At 47.7% G+C, this 18,408-nt stretch overlaps 1 protein-coding gene across 1 annotated transcript in view; it reads right to left on the minus strand.

Annotated features, from left to right (window-relative positions):
* Window positions 1–18,408, minus strand: part of unc-13 — a 241,694-nt gene that overhangs the window by 163,936 nt on the left and 59,350 nt on the right. Inside the window, exon 2 of the mRNA XM_069315567.1 lies at window positions 3,006–9,472. Coding sequence (XP_069171668.1) covers window positions 3,006–9,227 — 6,222 coding nt within the window. The 5' untranslated portion in view covers window positions 9,228–9,472. The remainder of the gene's footprint in view (window positions 1–3,005; window positions 9,473–18,408) is intronic.

The raw sequence follows: 18,408 nt of genomic DNA on the forward strand, positions 1-18,408 counted from the left end.
CACATTATGCTAGACGAGCAAGCTCCCAGAATCTTGTTATGAGGGAGTCAGATTAACTCCGAAGTCCGAAGATCAGGTAACAGATCAGTCCGAAGCCTTGGCACGCGACTTCCATCTAAGGTAATAGAGACAAGATTGAAAACAAAGGCAAACAATCTAACAGAGGGAGGAGTGATTCCTGAGCTGTAAGGAGGGGGGGGAGACATGATCACATCATCAATGATTTTCAGATTAAAATGATAAATATAACAAAAACGAGATGTTGAGTTTAAGAAACAGCATAATATTAGAGCATGACTCTAATATATATGTAAGTTACCTAGCAGTAAAATAGGTACCTGGGTGTTAGTCAGCTGTCACGGGCTGCTTCCTGGGGTGGAGGCCTGGTCGAGGACCGGGCCGCGGGGACACTAAAAAAAAGCCCCGAAATCATCTCAAGATAACCTCAAGATAACCTATGGCTGGATGATACGAACTCCAGCGAGCTTCAGCAATGAAAGAAAAACCTTGCACAATGAATCACTAGAATGTGATGACTGTAAAAGAATAATGAAGTCCTTCTGCTTAGCGAGGAAGTAGTCAGGAAGTGGATAACTTGGAATAAGGGAAGACAATGAAAGTTGTCTCCAAACATACACGAACAGAAATGATATGTAAGTCGACACACTCGACTACGATTACGCTATAAAACCAGAAATTACGTATAAGATGGGGACCAGGAGCTGAGACTTGACGCAGTAAGTGTAACACGGAGAGGGAGTACAAGTTGATGGTTGAGAGGAGTGCCTCGGAAACTGACGTGAGGGGGGAGGGAGGGGCGGATGGAGGAAGAGGGGAGAGGGAGGGGGAATGGAGGAAGAGGGGAGAGGGAGGGAGGGGATGGAGGAAGGAGGGGGGGGGGGATGCGAACGGGGATGGAGCTGTACAAACACCCAAGAGAGCCAAGAGTGAGGGGACACGACGTGGGGCAAGTGTGCCGGAGTAACTGGCAGATGTTGATAACTTGTACCTGTGGGAGGTGTACCTGTGCGAGGTGTACCTGTGGAAGGTGTGCCTGTGTAGTGTGTGTGTGTGTGTGTGTGTGTGGGTGTGTGTGGGTGTGTGTGGGTGTGTGTGTGTATATATATATATATATATATATATATATATATATATATATATATATATATATATATATATATATATATATATATATATATATATATATATATATATACATATATATATACACACACACACACACACACACACACACACACACACACACACACACACACACACACACACACACCTTATGGATGTGCCTTGCTAAGGTTAAACTCTACAGGATTCTACCGGGGACGTGTCCACGTGGAGGCTCTAAAGATAACGTGTTGGATTAGAACGTGTAGGTAAGATATCTTTCTTCAGGACATGTAGGAAATGAATTCAAATAGAGAGACCATAGTATTTGGAGTGGCCTTTAACCCTAACTACCAGTGGTGGGGACAGTCATCGACCCCTCCCCCCCCCCACCACCCTCGTACATCTTCCTCCGTCTTGATTGGATCCTGTGAGTGTGTGTTTGACGACTGGTGATGAATACGGAGAACTGTTAGGGGGGGGGGGTTGGGGGGTAGGGGGTGCTGGGGTGTGTGTAGTCACTTAGCTGAGCTTGCAGGATCGAATATCTGCTCTTGGGCCCCGCCTTTCGACCATCATTTGTTCAATGCAGTGATTCTTTTTTCACTCGTTTTTCTTATCATCTTCAGATTTAAAGTTGTGTATCGAATTGGCTTCAGCAACTACTTCATCCAGTCCGTTCCACTTATTAACGACTCTTGGACTGAACAAATTTTTCCTGATATCTCAATTGACCTGATATCTCAAGTGACTTCCTGATATCTCCAGTTTGCAATCATGTCCTCTCGTTCTACTGTTCCTTAATTCGAACACAGCTTCTATGTATATATACTTCGTCAGCCCCATTAACTATCTTGAACATCGTTATAAGGTCTGTCCTGTTCCTCCTTTTCCTTCCAGTGTAATGAGGTTTAGTTCCCTCAGTCTTTCTTCATAGCTCAGTCCCCTTCACTCTGGAACGAGCTTTGTTGCATATTTCTGGACCTTTTCTAGTTTCGTTTCCTGTTTCTTTGGGTGGGGGTTCATTGTCGAGGCAGCACACTCAATAACAGGACTCACAAAGGATGTGTACAGCGCGCGGAAGGAATCTTTGTCCTCGTTCCTGAAGGATAACAGGCCGTTTGCCAGTATGGCATATGCTGTCCTCGTTATCCTGGTGTGTGTGTGTGTGTGTGTGTGTGTGTGTGTGTGTGTGTGTGTGTGTGTGTGTGTGTGTGTGTGTGTGTGTTAGTTAACGTGGAAGTCACACGATATATCAGTGCCTTGGTTTCCTTGCCTGGCATTGAGTCGCATGGGAAGATTTATCGTAGCCCTGCCGGGGATGTGGTGTTGGTCAACCTCTGCCAGGGATGTGGCCTTGGTCACATCCCTGGCAAGAAGGGGACACCTTCCCACCGTGGGGACACCTATGTCTCTCTCTCTCTCTCTCTCTCTCTCTCTCTCTCTCTCTCTCTCTCTCTCTCTCTCTCTCTCTCTCTCTCTCTCTCTCACTATCGTCCCCCAAGTTATTATTTGACAAAAGAAAAATGTGCCTTGAAAGTCATGGAATATCGACTCGTCTCTCGGCAGAAATCAAATCCACCTGGAGAAAACTAGTCCTACCTGCCGGGTTACCTGGAAGATGGCGCCGTGTTGACGAAGACGGCGGGGAGAAACAGGGGGGAGGAGAGGGGCTGCTGACGGTGGAGTAGTGGCACATAGTGGCACAGGAAAACAGATGACACGGAACATTCAAAATTAACTCGATATTCACTTACCTCATCGTCTGGTGTGTGGGGGACGTTGATTTGCCGGGGTTCAGGTGCACACTGTGTGAAGGGGAGCTGAGGCAGTGAGTCAGTGAGTCAACATACTCTACATGGTATACTACACTAGCTAGCCTATCCACCAGTAATGACAAGTTCCACAACACTTACCGAGGATTCCTCTTCCTTCTCCGCCATCTGCTCTTCCTTCTTCTCCTTGAGGGCCTTTACCAGCTTCCATTTACTCCCGGGGCCTCTCAATTTGGGCTTGGCCGGGGAGGCTTCCCCTGTAGAGTCAGAAGCCCCATCCTCTCCCTCGACAGTGATCTCCGGCTTAGTGTCGGTGGGCTCTAAGCCCGTTTCTGGAAGAGGCTTGTCTTCCAGCCCCGAAATGAGGCCTCCTGGGGTTTCGTCCTCTTCTGTTTTCCTTGATTCACTTGATGGAGGAACTTTGGGTAGAACAGGGGTCTCCACAGGCTCCACGGGTCCTTCTTCGATACTATCCAGTTGAGAAACGAGATCAGAGCCATAGGCAAGATCATCTGTTAGTTGGTCAGCTTCACTAGGAGGCTTTGGGGCAATAATTTGAGCTGGGGGCACAAAAGACTTCACTGTCTCTCCTGAAGGAGGCCGCGGAACTTCTACAGGAGGCACTGGCAATGTTCGTCTGCATTTTTGGGCTACGGGAAGTTCTTCAGGAGATGAAGGTATAGGAACAACCTCTTTGGTATCAGGAGTTGGAGATTCATCATCTTCCTCCTCTACATCTTCTTCAGGTGAGTCTGGACCTGACGTTTCTCCTGAGGAACCATCTTCATCAGAGTCAATGCGAGCACGCATTATGGATTGAGTTGGGCGAGTCTTTGCCAAGGTGGGTTCTTCCAATAGACCTCGGGTCTCTCGCCGACTGTCGCCGCTGTACATCGAAAACACGGCACTCTCTTGCGAGGCTTGAGTATCCTGAGATTCAGATAACAGGAGAGAACTCTGCCGGCTGTCTCCTGCTGCAGAGAAGAACGCCGATTCATTAGAAAGGGCGCTGGATATTGCATCCTCGTAGACGTCTTGAGGTGCCTGATAAAGAGATTGAATGGGAGAAACCGCTGAGGGAATGCCTGGTGACACGGATTTTGGAACATACTGTGCCGAAGTGGGTGGCACAGAAGGGCACTGGTCTGAACCTGCCACTGGTGTATCCTCCACCTTGACACGGCCTTGCAGCTCACACAGCACCACATTCATGTAATCACGAACTCGATCATCCGGTTGCATTGGATAGCACTCTTCCAGTTCGGGTTCACGCCACTGGTCTGCCTCCATAAGCTCCAGTTTGCGAAGCTCATAGCGGTACCATTCATCATCAGAGTCAATGGAGTCCTCTGTGCTCTGGCGTCTTGAAGAGCCTCGTGACATGCGGAAACTTCGCACAGAGCGATTGTCATCTTCTTCAGAGTGTGGTCTCTGGCTGGGAAGAGCCAGCCTATAATCCTTGGCAGCATCAGGTGGCGAGCGTCTGCTATGATCTCGGCCTCGAGACGGAGTTCCCTCCGCTCCAAGAGACTCACTTATGGAGGTGTCGCTATCGCCCGCCTCCCCCGACACGCTAATATCAATATTTTTGTTAACGACAGGTTGTTGGAGGAGGACGGCGGCGGCGGCGGCAGCAGGCGACACGCCTACCGCCGGGGAAGCCTCCGCTGTCGCACTTCTGCTGTTAGGGGCGGGCGCTTCCCCGTTTTTTGACTGATTAAAGCCAGTATTTGAGGGGAAGTTAGGATCATAGTAAGAGAGAGAAGCAGTGTTGGTAGGTAGGATAAGGGTAGATTCTTGTGGATATTGGGGGAAGGGTTGTTGAGCATGGCCAGGAAAGGGTTGGGCATCACGAGGGAGTTGGGGGGCATTATAAGTCGGTGCTGGGGGACATATACCACCAACGGGAAGGGTCTCCTGGCCGCTCATGGGAAAATTTACATTCGGTGGAATGTTAACATCTTTGAAGTACTGGTAGCCAAATTGGCCACCGGCGTTTTGTTCCTGGGCTGATGAGTCGTGTGTCATGTCTGTCATATTATTGTTGACCTGCTGGAGATCACAGGCAGCCATGTTGTCTTTTGAGACGAGAACGTCTGGCCCGGGAAGTTCGGATGGCGGGGCTCCTGGTCCAACCGGTGGCCGGTCAGATGTAGATTGTGGTTGAAGCTCCCCTGGAGGCAATGGGCTCAGCATCTGGTGGTTACTGGGAGGACGGGAACCACTGTCAGAGCCGCTACTGCTGGCGCGTGTTGCTTCCTCAGAGCCACTCTGGTCATCAGAGTGGGTGGAAGATGAATGACGCTGACGGTATTTACCAAGAGCGCGTGAAACTGCGAACTCTCGACGTCCACCTACACGAGACGAGCCAGGTTGTTTCGAATCTGCATCTTTTTCTCGACTATCAGAGCGTTTTAGCTCACCCACTGTTGGGAAAAGGTTCTCCACATCCTGCAGGAGTGTTTCTTCTGTTGTGTCGGATGCAGGTTCATCTGATTTAGGAGTAGATTCGGCTGCTGCTGCTGCCAGTGCAGCGATGTTTTCTTTGCTGCTCGAGGCAGAGCTATATTTTTTGGTTTGTTTCATTGTAGGGAAAAGGTTATCAGCAGCGGTTGTGCTGTCAGACAGCAGACTACTGTTATCACTATCGTCATCCCAGATAGTACGGCGAGGAATGGGTCGACTGATTTCCATGTCTGATTGTTCAGAGTCAGAAAGGGACCTAAGAGATAAGCTGCTTCCACGCCGTCGTGTCTTCTGCAAGAATCCTGACATTGTCGACATGAGAGAACTGCGTTTCTTTTCTTTCCGCCTTCCAAGAGTCGCTGTTTGGTAATCTTTATGTTTTGGTTCATCTTCGTGAAGAGGGCGTGAAGGAAGGCTGTGAGATCGTGATCGCTTCCCCATGATGTCGATGCTTGGTATCATTTTGCTCATGCTGTTAAGGGCAGACTTCATGCTAGCACCACGCCTAAGCTTTTTCTTCTCCTCTTGCTGTCCCTTTGTCTTGATGGGCACTGTATCCTGAGTGATGGTGATATATCCTGCCTGTGACACCAATACATTACTGTTGTCATAGTAGGTCTGGGCTGGGTGGGCCTCTTGCACCAGCTGGCGGTGCTCTTGCGCATTCTGGGGACTGTATCTCTTGAGATTGAGTTCTAAATTGACCTGCCTGTCGGTCTTGCCATCTGTCCACTGCATCTGGCGCATGATCTCTGTGTGGGTCGTGGGGACAGCCTGCGTGTGCCTTCGGGTATTGTGGTAGCGGTCATAGCGACTCCTGGAACGGGGTGTTGGGGACGGTCCCTGAGGAGGGGGCTCATGGGCTGCAGTCGAGAGGATGTTTTCCATATTCCTCAACGATCCTGACAGATCCTCGCTCTTCAGCAAAGGAGATTCTGCTATGTTGGGGACTGGTCCGTACCGATCTTTTGGAGGATATGTATTCATGTAGGCATCTGGAGACTCATACGGATGGTCCCTCATCATGGGTTGAGTAGGGTCATAGCCATATGCTTGCTTGTATCGGGCTATAGTTCCTTCCTTGAGGTTGTCCTCCATGGGAACATATCTGCTGACGATGTGTGATGATGAGGTAGGTGGTGTGGTGTATGGAGGAGGCTGCCCGTAGGTAGGCTGGTACTTATACTTCATAGTGTCTTTCCCTCCTGGGCCAGACGATGGGTAGAAGCTCGAACTAGAAGAATATGAAGATATAGAGTCAGAACTGTCGGCACCATAGCTGTGCCGGTTTTCAGACCGTCCGGAATCAATGTCTGTCAAGTGATCGAATCTTCGAGTGTGCTGACCGACGAATTTGAGTTCTCCAGCAGCGTTTAGGTAGGCTGGAGCCGAATATTTGGGTTCGTTGATGTAGGGCGATGTCTGGTACTGTTGTTGCTGTTTTCCCTGATAGGCTCTCTCCATGCTAGGCGACAAGGACAGGTTCGAGGGATAAGTGTCAGCTAATGATGTGTTTGTGAGGAGGGAGGATGATGCTACACTTGACCTTGACCCTGTATAGTAGTGAGAATATGTACTCGATGTTGGTGCTGGAGGAGGTGGTGGTGCAGACGAGCTCATGAGCATATCCTCCAGGAACATCTCCTCTGCCTTACTGGTACTGACTCGAGTGATAGGATCAGCAGTCAGGGCATAGATACTGTATGTACTAAATGACGCCTCCTCAAACGCGGCATTGCTACCTGATCGTGCTTTGACACTGGTCCTTCTTGGGCTAAGAGTGAGGTAACCTGCAGGAATGCTTGAAGTAACACCTGAGGCCGAGGACGCCACGGGGAGGGATGGGGACATGTATGATATGCGTGGGTCTGCTTTCTCAGCAGAGAGTGCTGTGTTGACGATATCAGGCTTCGAAGTTGATATGTGTAAAAAAGAAGTCGTTGTAATAGGCTGGGATGACTCTTCAAGAATCGGTCCAGAGCTAAATATCTTTGACTCTCTGGTGAGACTCTCTCCAATGGTGCTGAACTTGAACTGGTCGTTCAAGGAGCCAGACAGGGATGTTGATGGGAAGCTCATGGGAGCCGTGGTCGTTGTAACTGAAGCTAGCATGGCAGCTGAGGTAGCGGACGGCAGATACAGGTCCTCCAGCCTCTCAGTGCGGTCTGTTCTGTAGGGTGATACTCTCCTACCTGCTCTTGGGCTGGTTGGACTCTTTTCGATGCTCGAGGAGGTGCTCATGCTGCTGCTGAGAGTGGATATGCCAGAGTCATACTTGCCTAGCTCAGCATACCGGATTGGTGATGGACTCTTGGCAGGCTTAGGAGACTTAGGGCTCTTGGGACTCTTAGGGCTTTTGGGACTCATGAGACGAGGAGTGGCTCTAGGACTGTGACCGAGCTCCTTTGAGGGCATAAAAGATGGGGTTGCAGGTCGTTTGCTTGTGGAACCTGGCTCTAAATTAGTAGGAGTGAGGGACGTTTTCTTGACACGAGTTGCATCCTTTGGACTCCCGGAGCGAGGAGAACTGATATAACCATCTTGCCGAGTCCTTGAAGGCCCAAAAGGTGATGATGGTCTCAGCTTTTCACTAGAAGCCGTGAAAAAAGTTGGTGAAGACGTTCCAAGGGCCTTATCTCCCGCGATGAGAGGATCCGGTGTTTTTCGTCCCATGATGCTGAAATCAGACATACCAATGACATCTTTGGTAGTCCCTGAGCTGGTTTCAACCATAGGAAGAGGCGAAGGAGCTTTGGTATGAAGGTCACGATGTCGCGGTGAGCCTGCAACAGGGCCCGAGGCCTTCAGTCCAAGAGCTGCCATAATTTCAGAGTCTGTTGCATTGCTGTCCGTCGATAGCTGAGAATTAGGGCGGCTTCTCTGTGGCTCAGAGGTTCTTGGACTGAAGGTCCAGTCTTCGAGATTGGAGTCCAGGTACATCTGACGCAACTTCACATCGACTACAGACTCTGCCATTTTGTTATCTACCGGTTGAGAGACAGTGACGGCAGTGGCGCCCTCTGGCTTGGACAAGTGGCGTGGAGAGCTCGAAGTTGGCGATCCTAACTTTGGGGATGAAATCAATCTCTCCCGAAGATCTCTTAGATTCTGGGAATCTTTTAACAGCTTGGCACTGAGAGCATCGAGTTCTTTGAGCTTTCCAAGAGCAACCTTATCGAGTGTCGTAAACTTGCGCAGTTCATGAAGATCATGTTCGCTGATACAAGCACTCTGGCCCCGGTAATCCTTGTAGTCATCGGCAGTATACACCTCATCCTTTTCATTCTCCTTCTCTCTCTCTTTCTCTTTTTTTCTTGCCTCAGAAGAATCTGATTCTTTTTCGGTTTCATCTAAATCCCAGATTCTGGCCAATTCTTGATCCGTCGACTCTGACACTTGGGAGAGATTGTCGCGGTGGGCGTTGTTAAGACTCCTGTAGAAAGCCTCATCAGGAAGTCTGTTCTCGGAGTTGTCATCCGTTGGGCCGGCAGCGGAAGCGACAACAGCGACGGCAGCAACTTCCGTGGGTAAAGGTGGCTCTTCTTTCTCGGCAAGGAGAGCTTGTAGATCAAAGGCCGTATAGAACTCCAGCAGCTGGGCGATAACGGCCTGCTGCTCGTAGAGGAGAATCTCCAACTTCTCGAGGCGTTCCCACATTTTGACGTACTCCTGCGACAGCATGTCGAGGGCCCGCCAGGCGTAGCGCAGCTCCGTCTCCAAGACATTGAGGCGCGTGCCCAGCCTCTCCATATAGTCTCCTAAGAGGGTCTCCATGCTGGCCAGGTAGGACCCCGCGCCCGCGCTTGTGCCCAGCCCGGCCCCGGACCCACCCAGGGCAGACTTGACGCCCTTGAGGCTGTCCATGACCCCGGGGGCAGCTTAGTGTCGTGGCCCGGACCCAGGGGAGCCCAGGTCACGCTGGGCTGACGCGCGCCGCCCGGCCGCGCATGCCATGAGCACTCCACACCCTGCTGATGGCTCTCCCTCCACACTCACATAGTGCTCGCTTCTACTGACACACCAACTAAGACATCACTATTCAATCTCGTCCTGCACTAAAGTAGAGCTTCAGTCACACATGTCTACAAGTTTATTTTTCAACATAAGGCCTTGAGTGGGGGAGGAAAAAACAAAGAACATAGATTAGTTTCCCCTTTGGCAACCGATTTTCTATACACAGCCAGATTATATTCACCACAAAATCCCCCCTAAAATATATCACATAAAGCCTCTGGGGTGATGTGTTGTGATGTGCTGTTATGACAAATATCACTTCGATCAAATTATGCAGCGCCTAATTGTGAACAAACAATGTCTCCTGTAGAGCCTATACCTCTTCCATCAGTGGGACACGCCCAGTACCCAGGTCACGAGGACCCAAGACACCAGGACACGCAAGACAAGTACTGGAGTGACCTGGGGGGGGGGGAGGGACAAAGAGAACACGGTTAAGAATCCATGGCGTTACAAGTGTCCATTGCTGCTTGGTATTGAGGCTGCCATTGTTATGATAAGCTTCGTGGTCGAGTTACGGTCAGGGAATCATTCCTGGGTTGGCAGATAAGAGAGAGACAGAGAAAGACAGGCATAAAAAGGAGAAAGAAGGAAGATACAAACAGGAACGAGGGAACAAGCAGGAGAGAAAGAGATGGAAGGAAAATACAGGCAGGAAAAAGTGAGAAGATACAGGTAGGAGAGAGAGAGAGAGAGAGAGAGAGAGAGAGAGAGAGAGAGAGAGAGAGAGAGAGAGAGAGAGAGAGAGAGAGAGAAGATACAGAAGCTACAGAAGATACAGACAGGAGAGAGAAGGATTAGAGATACAGGCAGGAAAGAGAAGGAAGATACAGACAGGAGAGAGAAGGATGAGAGATACAGGCAGGAAAGCATTTCACAGAGAAAAAAAAAATTAAGGAAGTTGAACCGAGACGCAGAAACAAGTCATAAAAAACCTCCACCCACCAGACAAGGGTTGAACACGGGAAGCGAGCCATTAGCGGTCTCCGTAATGACCCAATTGGAGTCACCTGCGGGGACACCGGGCCGCACACAGCCTCGTTATCGACCTGTCACTCCCCCTAAATAGCCCCGCCGACACACGCTGACTAATTGCTATCGAGTTACATCTTTATCGCGTTAACCTGTTATCCCTCCTCCCCCTTCCCCCCCCCCCCCCGCCACAGACACTCCTCCCTTAGTTTCACTTGCCTTTGTTGCACAATAGTCTTCCCTTCCCGCTTAGATAGATAGAGATGCTCTATTTCTTAGATCCTCTATCTCTATGCCTTTCTGTCGAGCCCAAGAACACACTCGCATGCTGCTATTAAGCTATGTTCTGGGTCAGTTATAGTGTGAATACTCTTGAGTTTGGTACAGTGGATTATACGGCGTGGAGGGTCTCCCGTCTCATACACACACACACACATATACACATATATACACACAGCCGAGCGGACAGTGCCTTGGGGGGGGGGGGAGGGGGGTTATAGTCCTAAGGACCCGGGTTCGATTCTCGACTGAGGCAAAATCAAATGGGCAGTTTCTTTCACATATTTAGCTGCTTCGGGACAAATCTAGGATTTGTCCGTGTGTGTGTGTGTGTGTGTACTCACCTATTTGTACTCACCTAGTTGTGCTTGCGGGGGGTTGAGCTCTGGCTCTTTGGTCCCGCCTCTCAACCGTCAATCAACAGGTGTACAGGTTCCTAAGCCTATTGGGCTCTATCATATCTACACTTGAAACTGTGTATGGAGTCAGCCTCCACCACATTGCTTCCTAATGCATTCCATTTGTCAACCACTCTGACACTAAAAAAGTTCTTTCTAATATCTCTGTGGCTCATTTGGGCACTCAGTTTCCACCTGTGTCCCCTAGTGCGTGTGCCCCTTGTGTTAAATAGCCTGTCTTTATCAACCCTGTCGATTCCCTTGAGACTCTTGAATGTGGTGATCATGTCCCCCCTAACTCTTCTGTCTTCCAACGAAGTGAGGTTCAATTCCCGTAGTCTCTCCTCGTAGCTCATACCTCTCAGCTCGGGTACTAGTCTGGTGGCAAACCTTTGAACCTTTTCCAGTTTAGTCTTATGCTTGACTAGATATGGACTCCATATCTGTGTGTGTGTGTGTGTGTGTGTGTGTGTGTGTGTGTGTGTGTGTGTGTGTGTGTGTGTGTGTGTGAAATTAAGGTCGGGAGTCAGTACATTAGACAACCGTCCAAGACAAAGACGGAATCCAAGAGCTAACAGTTTGATCGATCCTGCAGGTATACACAGTATTTACCCACAAACACACACATACACAATCTTGAGACTCAAAGGTCCCATAGAGATATTACACCGCTTTCCTTTAGCGTGCGGGGTATAGAGTGAATGAAATGACCAAAAGAATCGAATTGTTGAGGCCAACTCCATTCACAACTTTAAAAACAGATATGATAGGGAAATAGATCTCGAGTCCTTACACTAGAAAACCATCAGCAAGAAGAGCTGGGGTCCAAGAGCCAGAGCTCGATCCTGCATACACGAATAGATCAGTACAGACTGGGGGGCCCACAATTACAGGTCCCTCAAAGACTGAATCATCAACCACACTGAACTGTCAGCGAAATTAACAGTACGCATTTTCTGGAAATTCCTTGAGGCATTCCTCCCTCCCCCGCAATCAGGGGGGATAATTCCTCCACTAGCTTAACTGCTAACTGCCTCTCACACGTCTAACTGTCTCCCGGACGCTGATTACCTCTCCGGGGAAGGCGCCCTTTCGCTCTTTCGTTCAAAGTTATTAATCAACTTTGGCAAAGGTTCGCTTTAAAAGCGTATGACTAATTAACAAATCATTTTCTAACCAAAGGATTTGTACCTTTTTTTCCATTTCAGAGTTATTAGTATTTATTATTTTCCATGGAATTACTGGCTATTTCACTGATATGGAAGGAGAGGTAAGGTGCTTATCAGGAGAAAACGCTGTGGCAGTTTGACTTATGGCACTAGCAAGGGATATGAGGACAAGGAGCTGGGATATGAGGAGCTGGGATATGAGGACAAGGAGCTGGGATATGAGGACAAGGAGCTGGAATATGAGGACAAGGAGCTGGGATATGAGGACAAGGAGCTGGGATATGAGGACAAGGAGCTGGAATATGAGGACAAGGAGCTGGGATATGAGGACAAGGAGCTGGGATATGAGGACAAGGAGCTGGGATATGAGGACAAGGAGCTGGGATATGAGGACAAGGAGCTGGGATATGAGGACAAGGAGCTGGGATATGAGGACAAGGAGCTGGGATATGAGGACAAGGAGCTGGGATATGAGGACAAGGAGCTGGGATATGAGGACAAGGAGCTGGGATATGAGGACAAGGAGCTGGGATATGAGGACAAGGAGCTGGGATATGAGAACAAGGAGCTGGGATGAGGACAAGGAGCTGAAATATGAGGACAAGGAGCTGAAATATGAGGACAAGGAGCTGGGATATGAGGACAAGGAGCTGGGATATGAGAACAAGGAGCTGGGATGAGGACAAGGAGCTGAAATATGAGGACAAGGAGCTGAAATATGAGGACAAGGAGCTGGGATATGAGGACAAGGAGCTGGGATATGAGGACAAGGAGCTGGGATATGAGGACAAGGAGCTGGAATATGAGGACAAGGAGCTGGGATATGAGGACAAGGAGCTGGGATATGAGGACAAGGAGCTGGGATATGAGGACAAGGAGCTGGGATATGAGGACAAGGAGCTGGGATATGAGGACAAGGAGCTGGGATATGAGGACAAGGAGCTGGAATATGAGGACAAGGAGCTGGGATATGAGGACAAGGAGCTGGAACATAAGGCCAAAAAGCTGGGATATAAGGACATGGTGAAGAAACAGTGCCCAAACACTTGAACCATTGGGGATCGAACGCCGATCCCTCTAAGAATCGAGATTATCACACTATCCCGCCCAGTTCCAGTAGTTGATACCTAAGAAGAGTCCTAGTCTCTTTGGGTGATACTTTATACTCCACAATTAACGAGGCAATTACCGATATAACGAGAGGTTGTGTAGTCATGCGCGTTCGGCCCAAGTCAACGACATCATGTTGCGAGGCGCAGCCGAACGTGATTGTAACAAATTTGCAGAAACGTGTGCAATGGAAATATGCTGTAGTTGTTTCAAGCGTAAATTTAGGTAGTCAGGGCAGACTGTTACGTTTGTCTGATGAAGAAATAGACAGAATAGTTAAGAAGGATGAGTCTCTGTCTCTCTGTCTGTCTGTCTGTCTGTCTGTCTGTCTGTCTGTCTGTCTCTCTCTCTCTCTCTCTCTCTCTCTCTCTCTCTCTCTCTCTCTCTCTCTCTCTTCCTTCCCACCATTAAAATCAAGTGCATTTATGACACTTCCAGACTTGTCGCTGGCTGTCTATACTCAGCGGAAGAGAGAGAGGGAGAGAGAGAGAGAGAGAGAGAGAGAGAGAGAGAGAGAGAGAGAGAGAGAGAGAGAGAGAGAGAGAGAGAGAGAGAGAGAGAGAGAGAGAGAGATGGGGGCACACCCTTAGTTTTGTCCATTTCTCTATTCCGTTCTAGCACATCTTAGCCCATTCCTCTCCTCAACCCCCCCTATCCACCCTCCTTCAATTCATTCGCGTTTATCACCGTTCCTTCCCACTATTACGTCTCTTCCATCTCTTCCCGTTCTTCTTTCTACCTTCCCTTTTCCACAACATCGCCTCCTCACCCCTACTCCCTCTCCTACTCCTCCTTGTGGGCCCACGTACCGGGGGCCAGACAGGGACGCCGTACCGGAGGCCCAGACAGGGACGCCGTACCGGAGGCCCAGACAGGGACGCCGTACCGGAGGCCCAGACAGGGACGCCGTACCGGGGGGGGGGGGGTGCAGACAGGGACGCCGTACCGGGGAGGGGGTGCAGACAGGGACGCCGTACCGGAGGCCCAGACAGGGACGCCGTACCGGGGGGCCAAACAGGTACCGCCGTCGGCTACAGACAGCTTCCCAATAACCCGTAATGGCTCTGGCACCGCAAACTCCACCTTGGACTCCACAGACTTCAAGTTGGAGTCCATACTTTAAGTCAACCTCGGTTGCATATCTGACGGTAAACTTGGACTCCACGTGCGATTGCAAAGCTGAATTCACTTCACAAGTGACTTCAACGTTTCACTTTACAGCTGGATTTATTAAGTTGGATTCCTCGCTGATACGAAGAAATTTTAAAAGCAAAATTTTTAAGAGAAAATCAGGAGAAAGTCTAGCCACGAATGAGGGAGAGAGGGAGAGAGGGAGAGTGGGAGAGAGGGAGAGAGGGAGAGAGGGAGGGATGGAGATGTGGCTGTATAGAGGAAAGAGATCGTGCTGAAGCTGTATGGAGCGATGGAGAGGGGGAAGCAGAGAGGGAGCTAAGGGTGTTCAAAGAGAGGGAGCTAAGGGTGTTCACAGAGAGGGAGCTAAGGGTGTTCAAAGAGAAGGAGCTAAGGGTGTTCAAAGAGAAGGAGCTAAGGGTGTTCAAAGAGAGGGAGCTAAGGGTGTTCAAAGAGAGGGAGCGAAGGGTGTTCAAAGAGAGGGAGCTAAGGGTGTTCAAAGAGAAGGAGCTAAGGGGTGTTCAAAGAGAGGGAGCTAAGGGTGTTCAAAGAGAGGGAGCTAAGGGTGTTCACAGAGAAGGAGCTAAGGGAGTTCAAAGAGAAGGAGCTAAGGGTGTTCAAAGAGAAGGAGCTAAGGGTGTTCAAAGAGAGGGAGCTAAGGGTGTTCAAAGAGAAGGAGCTAAGGGGTGTTCAAAGAGAAGGAGCTAAGGGTGTTCACAGAGAGGGGAGCTAAGGGTGTTCAAAGAGAGGGAGCTAAGGGTGTTCAAAGAGAAGGAGCTAAGGGTGTTCAAAGAGAGGGAGCTAAGGGTGTTCAAAGAGAAGGAGCTGGGGATTGAGGGAAGGGGGTACTCAAGAGTATATGAACTAAGGGTTTAAGAAGGACCTGGTCTTACGAGCATCAACAACCTGGCACAAGACACAATAGGCAAGTATTTTGACAACAAATATATTTCAAATACCAGAAATAAATAATATATTCCAACCATGACCAGCCTTTGCGAATATGAGTTTAACAAAAATCAACAACCCGAAAATTACTGTCCATTTCTACACGTTTTCTAATAAATTTCTGATATTATAGTTTATATTCTCAATTTATTTTACATTTTACTTCAAGTTTATTCGCTATTTTCCTGCACAACACAGTGACATTTCAGCTCATTTTCACCACGTGTTTTCAAGCTCTCTATCACTCGAAGATAGAGTAGATAGAGTGATCTATCACTCGAAGATAGAGTAGATAGAGTGATCTATCACTCGAAGATAGAGTAGATAGAGTGATCTATCACTCGAAGATATAGTAGATAGTGTGATCTATCACTCGAAGATAGAGTGATCTATCACTCGAAGATAGAGTAGATAGAGTGATCTATCACTCGAAGATAGAGTAGATAGAGTGATCTATCACTCGAAGATAGAGTAGATAGAGTGATCTATCACTCGAAGATAGAGTAGATAGAGTGATCTATCACTCGAAGATAGAGTAGATAGAGTGATCTATCACTCGAAGATAGAGTAGATAGAGTGATCTATCACTCGAAGATAGAGTAGATAGAGTGATCTATCACTCGAAGATAGAGTAGATAGAGTGATCTATCACTCGAAGATAGAGGAGATAGAGTGATCTATCACTCGAAGATAGAGTAGATAGAGTGATCTATCACTCGAAGATAGAGTGATCTATCACTCGAAGATAGAGTAGATAGAGTGATCTATCACTCGAAGATAGAGTAGATAGAGTGATCTATCACTCGAAGATAGAGTAGATAGAGTGATCTATCACTCGAAGATAGAGTAGATAGAGTGATCTATCACTCGAAGATAGAGTAGATAGAGTGATCTATCACTCGAAGATAGAGTAGATAGAGTGATCTATCACTCGAAGATAGAGTAGATAGAGTGATCTATCACTCGAAGATAGAGTAGATAGAGTGATCTATCACTCGAAGATAGAGTGATCTATCACTCGAAGATAGAGTAGATAGAGTGATTCAACCATTTGCTTTGAAAACAAAGTGTTATTCAGTCAATTTCGCAATATTCTTAGATGTGTGGTACAGAAAGATTAATATTTTATATAGACCGAGATGTGGTTTGGGGGCGGAATGAGGCCATTGGTTCAGGTGCCCTTTGGACATTTTGTTGTGTCAAATACAATGGCATACAATGGCACCTTTGTCTCATTATTATTTGATTTACAATTATAATTAGATTTGTGTGTTGGGTTATTTTCAGACACTCTTTTATATATCTCATTATACTAAACTATAAGTATTGTGCCGAAGATCTTTATTTGCGTGTGTGTGTGTGTGTGTGTGTGTGTGTGTGTGTGTGTGTGTGTGTGTGTGTGTGTGTGTGTGTGTATGTGTGTGTGTGTGTATGTGTATGTGTGCGTGTACATTTCTCTAATAGTTCTTACCTACCAGAGTTTGCGTCTACTCTTGCCCCGCCATTTCCCCCCCCCCCTCTCCTTTGCTGCTTATCATATCTTTTTACGGAAATATCAAGAGACGAAGACTATTATTTCCTCTTTTGCTCTACTTGTTTACCATTCTTAACACTTAAGAACAGTTTCCTCACTGTCTAGACAATCTTCTCTCTCTCTCTCTCTCTCTCTCTCTCTCTCTCTCTCTCATATCTTCTCTATGCATCTTTCTCTCATGGTCGTACCTCTAGCTTCCTCATTTTCGAATTATTAATTTTTCTATTTTTGTGTTCCTGTCATCCGTTCTGTCATCGTTTAAAAATCAAATGTCCACATATATTATCACACTCGTTCTGTCCAGCCTTTTTCTAGTTAATTTGAAAATATTCGCAATTTAATGAACACATTTCCGTCCATAGAAGCCAACGCTGTTATCAAACATCTTGACGTTATTGTGATGACTTCTTAGTGTGTGTGTGTGTGTGTGTGTGTGTGTGTGTGTGTGTGTGTGTGTGTGTGTGTGTGTGTGTATGTGTGTGTGTGTGTGTGTGTTTACTAGTTGTGTTTTTACGGGGGTTGAGCTTTGCTCTTTCGGCCCGCCTCTCAACTGTCAATTAACTGTTTACTAACTACTTTTTTTGTTTTTTCCACACCACACACACACACACACACACCCCAGGAAGCAGCCCGTGACAGCTGACTAACTCCCAGGTACCTATTTACTGCTAGGTAACAGGGGCATTCAGGGTGAAAGAAACTTTGCCCATTTGTTTCTGCCTCGTGCGGGAATCGAACCCGCGCCACAGAATTACGAATCCTGCGCGCTATCCACCATGCTACGAGGCCCCCCTGTGTGTGTGTGTGTGTGTGTGTGTGTGTGTATTTCTGCTGCATTACAGCAGTTCAAACAATAATATATATATAAAGGCAATAATCTCAACACTAAAAATCTAAACTTGCTCCTAAAATACCTTAAAACATTGTATTAGCCTTCGTCATGCTATTAAAGTTTGATAGAAAACCCGGTTTTAAAATCTGAAATCAATATGCTTATCGGTTCATTTACGGTCTGAAGATCTGTCATTGGTGATCTGTCACCCTGGTGATCTGTCACCCTGGAGATCTGTCACTTCGGAGATCTGTCACTCTTAAGAGAACACAGACACCACCCCTCCAAGCCTCTCATCTCTCCAAGCCTCTCATGGCTCTTGGGTAATTTTAAAGAGTTCTCTCTTTTTTTCATAATAAAATTTGGATTTTATTTTTATTTTGAAATTTTGTATATCGGAAAATGATTGCATTTGTTGTTTAATTTGCCTGAAATTCTCTCACTTCTTAGGCATCGTAAGATCAAGACAAATACTAAGATAACTGTAAGGTTAGAAAATGTGTTGAACATGAGTGAACATGAGTGAACATGAGTGAAGGTGTACTGCAGTAATCACAAGTATACCGACACACACACACACACACACACACACACACACACACACACACACACACACACACACACACACACACACAATTAGGTGAGTACACAATATGAA

The sequence above is a fragment of the Procambarus clarkii genome, chromosome 81 (genome assembly GCF_040958095.1).
Source record: "Procambarus clarkii isolate CNS0578487 chromosome 81, FALCON_Pclarkii_2.0, whole genome shotgun sequence".
Classification (NCBI taxonomy): domain Eukaryota; kingdom Metazoa; phylum Arthropoda; class Malacostraca; order Decapoda; family Cambaridae; genus Procambarus; species Procambarus clarkii.